The sequence below is a fragment of the Dasypus novemcinctus genome, chromosome 16, assembly GCF_030445035.2.
Source record: "Dasypus novemcinctus isolate mDasNov1 chromosome 16, mDasNov1.1.hap2, whole genome shotgun sequence".
Classification (NCBI taxonomy): Eukaryota; Metazoa; Chordata; class Mammalia; order Cingulata; family Dasypodidae; genus Dasypus; species Dasypus novemcinctus.
The window spans coordinates 5594187-5605586 of NC_080688.1; the positions used below are offsets into that span (position 1 = coordinate 5594187).

Sequence of the window (11400 nt, forward strand, 5' to 3'; positions counted from 1 at the left end):
GAGTTCATGAACAAAATGTCCATGAAGGCCGCCGCTGCAGCTTCCCAGGTGGGCACCCTTCGCTGTGGATGCCGGCGGCCCGGGACAAGGGTTTCATCGCCTTAAATGATTTCGAACCAATGAAGCTATAGTCCCTTATAAAGATGGATAGTGCTTCGTGTGAACTATAGAGTTTGTGGACAGATAAATATTGGGTTAGTAGTGGCAGTAACAGCGCGAGCCTCCTTCGAGTTCCCGAACCCTAAGTTCTTAGAGGACTGCTTTGCCTTTTGAATCAGAGAGTTGCAAAGTTCCGTATAGAATGGCCCATGTGGATAAGCACAAAGTCAAGCGACAGCGACTGGACAGAATTTGTGAAGGTGTCCGCCCCCAGGTCATGCACCTGCTCCCCCGCCCCCTGGCGGCGCTGCTCGACTGCAGGGACTGCCCTGCGGAGATGCCCCTCCGGAAGGAACTCGCCGCCTCGGCCTTCTGTGACGCGCAGTCCACACAGGAGATCCACGAGAAGGTCGTAAACGAGGTGGTTGGAGCGATGATGTACCGCACCATCGCCCTCACCAGCGAAGACCTGGAGAAGTTCAAGGCCTTGAGAGTGACGGTGCAGATAGGCAGCAGCTACGACAACGTGGACATCAAGGCCGCGGCGAGCTCGGCATCGCCGTGTGCAACATCCGGGCGGCAGCGGTGCAAGAGACGGCCGACTCCACCGTCTGCCACATGCTCAACCTGTTCCGGCGGAACACGTGGCTGTACCAGGCACTCCGGGAAAGCACTGACTCCAGAGTGTGGAGCAGATTGGCGAGGTGGCCTCCGGCGCAGCCCGCAGCTGCGGGGAGACGCTGGGCCTCATTGGCTTCGGTCGCTCGGGGCAGGCGGTTGCTGTTCGAGCCAAGGCCTTTGGATTCAGTGTTCTGCTTTATGACCCCTACTTGCAGGATGGTGTAGAGCGGTCCCTGGGCGTGCAGAGGAACTACACGCTGCAGGACTTGCTGTATCAGAGCGACTCCGTCTCCTTGCAGTGTAATCTCAATGAACATAACCACCACCTCGTCAACGACTTTACTATCAAGCAGATGAGGCAAGGGGCATTCCTAGTGAATGCAGCCCGCAGTGGACTAGTGGACGAGAAAGCCTTAGCCCAAGCCCTCAAGGGAGGAAGGATCCGAGGGGCTGCCCTTGATGTGCACGAATCGGAGCCTTTTAACTTTGCTCAGGGCCCACTGAAAGGTGCACCGAATCTAATCTGTACTCTACACATAGCTTGGTATAGTGAGCAAGCATCACTAGAGATGACGGAGGCAGCTGCTACTGAGATCCGCTGAGCAATCACAAGTCGCATCCCAGAAAGCTTAAGAAACTGTGTGAACAAGGAATTTTTGTTACAACAGCTTCTTGGTCAGTAATAGATCAGCAAGCAGTTCATCCAGAGCTCAATGGTGCCGCATACAGATACCCACCAGGCATCATGGGCGTAGCTCCGGGAGGCCTTTCTGTAACCATGGAAGGGATCATCCCCGGAGGCATCCTGGTGACACACAACCTCCCCACGGTGGCACACCCTTCCTAAACTCCTTCTCTCAACCAGCCCAAAAAACACAGGGACAATCGAGAGCACCCCAAAGAGCAATAGCAGAGAAGGTTGTAAGGTAATCGTTCAGAATAAACCTGGGACCAAGAGACAGTGAAAAGTTAATGAACTAAGAGAAAAGGAATTTGACATGGTCTTTTTAACTGATTCTGGACATAATGCATCATTAATGTGGCAGTGTTAAAACTACAAAAGAGCTAGAAGCCGGGGTATGGGAAAACTGAAGTCCTCTGCTTCCCAAGTGTGAAAAACTAGGACATGATTTACTAACGACCAACTTCTGTTATTGTGTGTTAAGTTTTTCATCTGTGCATCAAGTCACAATGAATAAATAGATCTTTTTCCTTTATCAGTTCCTTGGACACAGCAGGTCCTGAGCACCTTGCAATAGAATGTTGCATCAAGAGTTCCAAACATTGAAATAAAAAATATAATAGAGGAAATCCCCACCCTATGACTCTAGCCCCTTTGTTTCATGGGGCTGGTTACCTCTTTTGGGAAGATTTTAGGAAGATTAAGTTACTACAAAATGGGGGAGAAAACTGTTTGCCTGTGTTAGACCACTGCAAGCAGAGGGTGGAAGACTGTACAGCTCCTGTACAGAGAAGTGTTTTCTCACATCTGAACTGTGTACTGAGTGGGCACATTGTCTGAAGTTCAATAGTACCCTCTGATGATGTAAAAAAAGAAAGTATTAAGTTTCACAAGCTGTTTGTACTCAAATATATTTTCTCATTTTCAGATCCTCAGCTATTTTATTGAGTGGAAATTCTTGAACTTAAAAGTGTTCAAGAAGAATAATGTTGCAATTCCTTACATCTCAGGAAACACTTTTTATGGTAACTTGTCAGATTATCTATGAACAAACCCACTTTTTCAGACATTGATAAAGTCTTCTTTTCTTCACGTGATATTTTATACAAGAACACTTTAGATATGTTTTTAGATGTAACTGACTTTAACAAACCCTATTAGATTTGTATCAATTAGTTACGTGATGTTCATAGTCTTTTGTGAATCATTGCCTTTTTGTTTAAAAAGATGGCCTATTTTGAGCCTTTCTATAGGTACATTCCTATTTTTGTGACAAAAAAAAAAACTTTAAAACTATCCCAAACAGAAAAATAATGGCTATCAGAAGTATGTTTTGTTTTAGTGTGACTTACCATTACTGTATTTGTTTATTTTAAAGGTGGACTAAATGCATTCAGTGCAGTTTTCAAAAATAATAATAATTTTTTAAAATGTCCATGAAGGTAGGATAGAGGTTATGCATGAGCTCAGCAAAATGAACTTCCCCCTACCAAGGCTGATTTAACTACAGTCACTGCTTTATGCCCAAAGTGCCAGCAGCACAGACCCACATAAAGCCCCTGATATGACACCATTCCCAAAGGTGATAAGCCTGCTACATGGTGGCAGGTTGACTACATTGGACCACTTCCATCATGGATGGGGTAGCAATTTGTTTTAACCGGAACAGACACATGCTTCAGATATGGCTTTGCATTTCTTATATGCAATGAATCATCCAAAATTACCATTCATGGATTTATCAAATGGCATTCCACACAGCACCGCATCTGATCATGGAACCCATTTCACAGCAAATGATGTGTGTGAATGTGCACATGCCTATGGAATTCATGGGTTTTACCATGTCCCCCTTCATCCTAAAGAATCTTGATTGAATGGTGGAATGGCCTTTTGAAGACTCAATTATGGCACCAACTAGATGACAATACCTTGCAGGGCTGGGGCAATGTTCCCCAGGATACTGTGTATGCTAAAAATCTGCATCCAATCTATCATGCTTTTTCTGCAATAGTCAGGATTCATGGGTCCAGGAATTAAGACATGGAAATGGGAGTAGCACCATTCACACTTACCCCTTGTGATCCATGAGGAAAATATCAAATCCCCAACCTGCTGAGCTCTGCTACATTCTCTAAAGGGACAGCAAGAATCCCTTGAGGACAGGAACAGTCACTACTGAAGGAGGATGGACCATTGACAGGCCCTTAATGGTAATAGCTGTAGTTATGAAATTTTACTTCAGAAATTGAAACAGTATAATATTATAGGATGTCTAATTGTTACCTCCTGAGAGTCTCTTTGTTGCTCAAGTGTGAACTCTCTCTAATCCAAAACTCAGCACATGAATGCATTACCTTCCCCTCAGGATGGGGCACCATTACCAGGAATGAGCTTCCCTGGCACTGAGGGATGGTTACCAAGAACAAACTAGCAATGTAACTGGAAAAAGGCCTTGACCAAAAGGGTGAAAATTTAAAGACAAATGAGTTTATATGGGTAAGAGACTTTAAAGTGGCTTTTTTATGTCTCAGCAGGATCTCTTTGACTGCCAAAGTAGATACTACCCAAATAGAGGTAACCCTGATGACTCTGGAGATATCCAGATACTATTGTCCAGACAGATAGCTCAGGAGACTGGTACCATGCCAGCAGGCCCTACATTGTAATTTATGCTTCCTGTTGTGATAGAATTGGACTCGTATTTTCTCTACACAAGAATCTCCTGTCCCTCCATATGAACCTACAGTTAGTACTAGAGCTGATAGTTGTATGTCTAAATCTTTGGGTAGTCCATGTGCCAGTTGGGCCATGATTTTCAACAGGTTTACAACACCTACTCTCCAGTTCATTGGATTCACCTAGTACAACTAACAAGAAAATGAAGACCGACAATGACCCTCCAAGGAACAGAGAGAGTCAGCAACTGTAAGCAAGAAAGTCCCATCCTTCTGCCTCATGGGTTCTAAGCCCCTTCTCAAATTATCATGTTATTAATTTATTATTTTTTTATTTTCACTTCTTACAGTGAATAACATGCTCTTTGTTGTAAACTTATTAGAAAAGGAGTTTCTTCCCCCCCCCACACACAAAAAAAATAAAAAAACTGGCATAGAGAGTGTTTCTATTGGTTAGGCTGCTGAAAGCAGATACCATGAAATGGTTTGACTTATTAATGGGAATTTATTTGCTTAGAATATTGAAGCTGAGAAAAATATTTAATTCAAGGCATCATTTGGCAATACTTTCCTCCCAAAGACAGACTCCTGGTGATCCTTCGCTCCTCTGCCACAGAGTAATGCATACAGTGACATTTGCTGGTCTCTCTCTTGTCATCCATGTTTTATTGCTTTCACCTTCTGACTTTTGTGCTTTCTTTGTATTCATTCCATGTATATTTTGGAATCTTGTAAGAAGATTAATACCCTCTCTGAATAAGGTAGTTCACACACATAAGTGAAGAAGCCTCATCAAATGTTGCCTTTTAAAATGGGTCCATACCCATGGGAATGGATTAAGTTTTTATAATATATTTTTATTAGAGAAGTTATGAAATTATAAAATAATCTTATACATGTGTGGAATTCCCATACAACACCCTTCCACCAACACACTACATTTGTTGTGAAACACTTGTTATGAATTATGAGATAATATCATTAGATTATTATCACTAACTATAGTCTATAGTATACATTTGGTATATTTTTTCCATAACCACCTATTATAAATATAGTACACCTTTCATATTGAGACAAGAATATTACAGTATTATTAACTATAATCTATATTTTTAAATTAATTGTATTTTCCCATCCTCACCACATTCTTGCCATATTTTCCCATACTTTTAAAATCAAGTTAATCAAAATCTCTACATACATTAAGCATCAGTACTCTTTTCGGGCTTTCTATCTCCTAATAAGCTATTCTTAACTTTTAGAGTGTTTCTTTCTGGGGTGCACACAGTTTCAAACCATCATGGTGGTGAAACTGATTCCAATTTTTTTTCTATACTCCATATCAAAGTCCAGGAAGGAGGTAACTTTCTAGATTCAAGATGACAAAATTGGGTTATTTCCTAAGAATTCCCTGATAGCACATGGTAATATTCTTCTCTGAATAACTGGGAACTATGCTTGGTGCTGGGAAGTTTCCTAAGTGCATTTGATTTTTGTTTGTTTTGAGAGAATCTTGTTACAACAAAATAAGCTAATATCACACAGAAGCTTATTTGAAGAAATCTGCATGTCTATTCAGTAAAAGACATAAATATTCTCAGCCAATAATAATTAACCAATGATTATCAGCAGTTTTTCATGACTCATTGCCAGCACATGCATATTGACATAATACTTGGAATGCCTATGTTAAAAGGCTAACACAGCAAGTTCAGTATCACCTCATTTACCAATAATATTAATAATAATAATAATTGTTGGCTGAATAGTAAGGTACAATCACTATGAAGTCAAAAAACAGAAGAACTGATGTAACTATCAGAGTAGTGTATTCAATTATTTAGAATAATACCAACTTCACACTTGGGCTGATATATGTTATATGTGTGTGAAACATCACAATAAAATATAATATTTTGCTTACATTTTATTAAAAGGGATGAAATCTAGTTTTTATTTTATTGAATATTAGAATATTTAATATTAATAATATTTTATAGCACAACAATAAATTAACAGGATATATGAGTAAATGATTTACACTAAAGTTTAAAATCAAAGTATGATCAAGTTACTCTGCATGCAGAATAAATAAAGTAAAAAGATCTTATGTTATATCATGATGTAAAAAAATACTCCATGTAACAGAGAAGAGCACATTAGACTATAAATTGCTGAATTCAAATAAACTCAGACCTTATGGAAATCACATAATAATTACTTTCTTAAAAAAGTATTTATTTAGACCTAATATATATTGAAAAATATGAAATGTTCTGGAGAAATAATTATGTGCTCCCAGAGATTTACTGGATAAACATGGCATCACATATTGAGAGTTTGTATTTCATAACATGTCATGAATACTAATTGAGAAATATGGAATTTATAATACCTATGTTTTAGAATAATTCATATTTACATAAATTTCTATTTTTATTTCAACCTAATATTTTATATATTGAAGGAATGTAATTCATATATAATAGTTAAAAAAAGAATGTGTTAGCTGTGAGATATCTAATAGAAATTCTATCATTAATCATCGAAAGAAAAATTTGAGGACAAAGGAGAACCCTCAAAAATAAACATAATGAGATTTAAAATAAAAAATACTATGAATAATATTAAGAACATAAAGTATGGGATTTTATTTTTATTTATATAATTTTATTTGTAAGCAAGTTTTCAGGCAGACAAAAAGAAAACATCACGCAAATTAATATTCTTTTCAAATTAGACTTGAATCATAGTTCCTCTATTCCTTTGGGATTCTCATGTATTTCTCTGGGGAAAAAATCAATATAAATTTCCCATTTTTCATTTGATTAAAAATCCTAAATGAGTATATAGAGTGAAAGATATTTTCCTATAAGTGAAATATGATGGGTGCAATCACTGCATTACATTTTGAACAATTAATTGCAAGATGTTATTTAAATAAGATATCTAGTACAGAGGATGAGTAATCATATTATGTAAAAGAATTCTAAATTATTGCAGTTTTTTGAACTGGTGTGTAATATCATAAAACAGTAGAGTTTGGGAGTATGTTTTTGTTTGTTGGTTTTGTATATTTGGGTAAAAGTTAGCAATGATTGCAAGTGATTTCCAAGCAAACATATTTCCTTCCATTATATTAAAGGTAGCTAGAATTCTTTTAAGAATACCACTTACAAATTGTGCTAACAAATGGATATAAAATTTTTAAGCTTCCAGAGACTTGCAGAAAAATAGGAAACTGTCATAGTTTTGCCCAATGAAAATGCCCAATAAAGAAGTAATTTATTTATTTGAAAATATTTACTTGTAAAATCTGGAGGAAAATGAACAAATGGTAAATAATTATAGATATTTGCTTTTGAAACAAAAGGGATGCATTTCTTTTTTTATGAGCTTTCCTCTCAATAATATGCCTAGAGTAATCTTCCTGGCCTTTTTTCCTAGTCTGTATATGAAGGGATTCAAGCTCGGGGGTACCAGAGCATAGAACACAGATATTACAAGATCATTAGTAGAAGGGGATGTTGAAATTGGCTTTGAATAAGCAACGAAGCAAGTGGAGACAAATAATACAATCATCACCAAGTGTGGAAGGCAAGTGGAACAGGCATTTGACTGACATTCTTTTGATGGAATTTTCTTGACAGTGGAGAAATTGTAGACATAGGAAATGGCAATGATGAAAATGAAACAGCATAATTCCAAAATTGCACTAATAAGGATGGGCACAATTTCTCTTACTAAATTTTCTGAACAAGAAATAGCTAATAACTGGGGTATGTTACAGAAGAACTGATGGAACATATTGGATCCACAGAAGGATAAGGAGACTGTACCAGTGGTGTGCATCACAGCAGTCACACATCCACCCAGCCAGGATAGAGCTGAGCACATGCATGTGCCCATGCTCATGATGACTTCATAGTGCAAATGATGGCAGATCACAGCATAGTGGTCAAAAGATGTAGCTGTGAGGAGGAACAGCTCTGCAGCTGCCAATAAAACATACAGAAAGACCTGGATGACACAGCTAAGGAAGGAGATGGAGTTGTTGGTCCAGGAGTTGACAATGGACTTTGGGATTGTATTTGAAATGAGGAAGAGATCCAAGAAGGATAAGTTCTTCAGGAAGAAGTACATGGGTGTGTGGAGGTGCTGGTCGAAAGTGGTTATCGTTATAATGAGGACATTCCCCATTATGGCTCACAAAAAAATGAATGCAAAAGACACTGAATGCAAAATGTGCATATTTTGACTGGTTGGAAATTCCGTCAGAATAAATTCAGTCACAATTGTGAGATTTGTCATTATCGCACTCATAATCTACAAAACATTGGAGAGAGGAATAAAGAAACCATACATATCAAGTTTTTTAATATTAAACTTATAATGAGTGTCTACATATGGTATTCTCACAATCGATTTACCACATTGTTCCAGTCTACATCATTTTATTTTATTGATCATTAATCCTTGTCTTTTTCATTTTTTAAACATAATAAACTTCATTTTTAAAGAGGTTTTGGGTTACAGAACTCTTATATCCAAACTCTAGCGGGAAAATATATAGGATATTCCCATGTATCTCACCCTACCCCCTCACATTTTTCCTTACTAGTAACATCTTATATTAGTAGGGCGCATTTTTTATAATTGATGAACAGATTTTGAAGCATTGCTACTAACCAAGGTCTGTGGTTTACATTATGATTTACACTTTCTACCATACAATTTTTTAGCTTTTCACAAAATATATACTGACCTGTATCTGTCATTGCAACATCATGCATAAAAATTCCAATGTCTTAAAATTCCCTTTGGCCTACTTATTATTTTCCTCTCTCCCCTCAGAACCTGTGGTAACCACTATTTTTATATCATTGTTACAAGTTCTTCCATTACTACAATAATAATAATTCTACTTTGGTCAATGGTCGTATTTCCCCTTTATGTTTGTTCATTCCTCACTCTTAAGGATTTGTTGATGGTGATGTGTGCTTTGCTTCAGATTGAGAGTGGTTTAGAATTTATGGGACAATGGAAAGAACTGTTTTGCTTTATTGTTCCAATTTTGTTTCAGTTTATATGAACTTGTCATTCTAATACTGATCAAATATATTTTGTTAAAGTGGCTGAAAGTCTGAATATTTTCTATTGCCCTTAACAATACTTTTTCTGCTTTTGAAAAATCAAAATTTGACAATTAACAAATGCTAAATTGTGCCCCCATCTTGCTACCCACACATTCTATCACATGACTGACACAATCTCAGCTTCTGCGCATCTTCCAAGAATCTGAACAGTAAAAAATTCTTATGATAATACTGAACAATCACTAACCTCCTTCTACTGTGTAAATTATTTAGACTTACTCTCTCAAGAACATTCAGTTTAGAGTTGTTGTCTCATTTGGAAATTTTAATGAGGGTTTTATCTAATGGCTGGATTTTTTCTCTCCTTCACAGTATTCAATTTTTTTATTTATCATATTTTGTATAAACTACGATAGACTCATAACCTGGTTACCATAGCTATCAAAGTTCTATAATATATGAGTTAAAATTTTTGGTCTCCCTATTATTTAAATTATTTTATTACATGTTATTATTTTATTATTTCTATTATTTACTTTATTATTCCCTCTATGATATTTTTTCAACATCTAATAAAATAAATAGCTGTATTTTTCACATGATTTTTTTCTTCCATTATAGTCACACTATTACATGGAATAATACATGACCTTATTCACTGTACATCTGTAATATTGCAAATATTTTATAACAGCTTTCATATATCTCCCACTACCCATTCTCCCTCCTTAGGACACCTTATCATTCCAATAAGATTTATACATGTTAATAAGTAAGGGAGAAGAGATGACAGAATTCAGTGCTATTAGTCTGATGAAAAAGTGTGGTTAGTCATTCTGACTGCAGCAACAAGGTGATGCTGTTTGTAAATATGTTTTCTTTAATCTTATATGAATTTAGTAAAATATTTGGGCATGTACTCTACATTTACCACCTCACATTCTTCCCTTAAAACCTTCTTTTAAATATTATGTTCATTCTCCATGAAGATTGGTTTGGAAAGGTCACAGAGTAAATGTTGGTGGTTGGATTAAGGAAAGAGTTGTTATAAAATAATGCCAAAAATAGAGGGTACTATTTCATGTATCTTATAAATTGGAAAAATATGGATTAATATACATTCTTATTAAATAGTTTGATATTTATGACTGATTTAAGAATGTTTTTAAAATAAAATTTTATTTGATATCTTTACTCCTGTTGCTGTTAAAAAAATTACTGTTAGTTTTTCATAATACAAAATTATTCACAGTCCCTGAGTGTTAGATTTAAGAATAATGATCACGGCCATAAAGTTACATATTTATAACATCTACATTCTCTGTTTTTGTTGTGTGTGTGTGAGGATAATAACATTTTAAATGAAGATTATCTCAAAAATACTGTGTTTAATAATTCTGACTCAGTTACCTGCCAATAATTTAATACCTAATAGAATAGTATGCATTAAAAAACACTTTTTTGTTTTCTCATTCATTATTCCTTATTTACATTTCCTTAATTATTGTGATTTCATTTTAACATTGAAGACTCTTTCAGCTTAGTGAGCTTAATGCTAATTTGCAACAATAACATTTACACCTAATGATAATATACACTTCTGAAAAATCATAATAAATACAGCAAAAATATTAAAAATCATAATTGCTTTGTGTAGAACAAAAAATTGAGGAAAATAAAAGGTAATATTTTCACCAATTGAAATTCATTCCCAGAAATCAATGTCCTTGTTATCTGAATAATTTCTGCAGCAGTTAATTCAATGATCTCTTTAAATTTTATTTTTCAATTTTTTATTAAAAAAAGATTTTTAAAGTAAGTTTTATTTCTCCAGTTACATTTAGATCTAAATTTCAATTTTTTTATAAAGCATAAATATTTACTGGTCTCACTCCAATCATGGTGCATGAAGGATCTTCCTCCAATCCATGGTTACACCTGAAGAGACTGTAAAGTTTCCATTGTAAAGGAATCATGGAGCATGTTAGTTTCTCTGAAAACTCCTGCATACTCTAGCTTCATGAATATCTGTGTTAGTAGAAACAGTGGAACTGAAAAGCTCAATCATTTTACCCCTTTTACTGCTTTCACGTGGGCTTAATTATTGCCCATGAATTAAAAATTATCAAGTTGCTTGATTCCTAAGGGAAATGGTGTTAGTTTTATCCATTGACTTTCTTAATTGGTGTCACCATTTGATAAAATTTCATTGAATAATTAG

At 36.0% G+C, this 11400-nt stretch overlaps 1 protein-coding gene and 1 pseudogene across 1 annotated transcript; one reads left to right on the forward strand and one right to left on the reverse strand.

Moving 5' to 3' along the window:
* The first annotated feature begins 301 nt into the window (after positions 1-301).
* Positions 302-1666, forward strand: LOC101421220 (C-terminal-binding protein 2 pseudogene; annotated as a pseudogene).
* Positions 1667-7428: 5762 nt separating this feature from the next.
* LOC101421656 (olfactory receptor 14A16-like) lies at positions 7429-8394 on the reverse strand. Its single transcript, XM_012531210.2, is given in 1 exon segment — positions 7429-8394. A coding segment is annotated over 1 exon segment (966 nt).
* Between the last annotated feature and the right edge of the window lie 3006 nt (positions 8395-11400).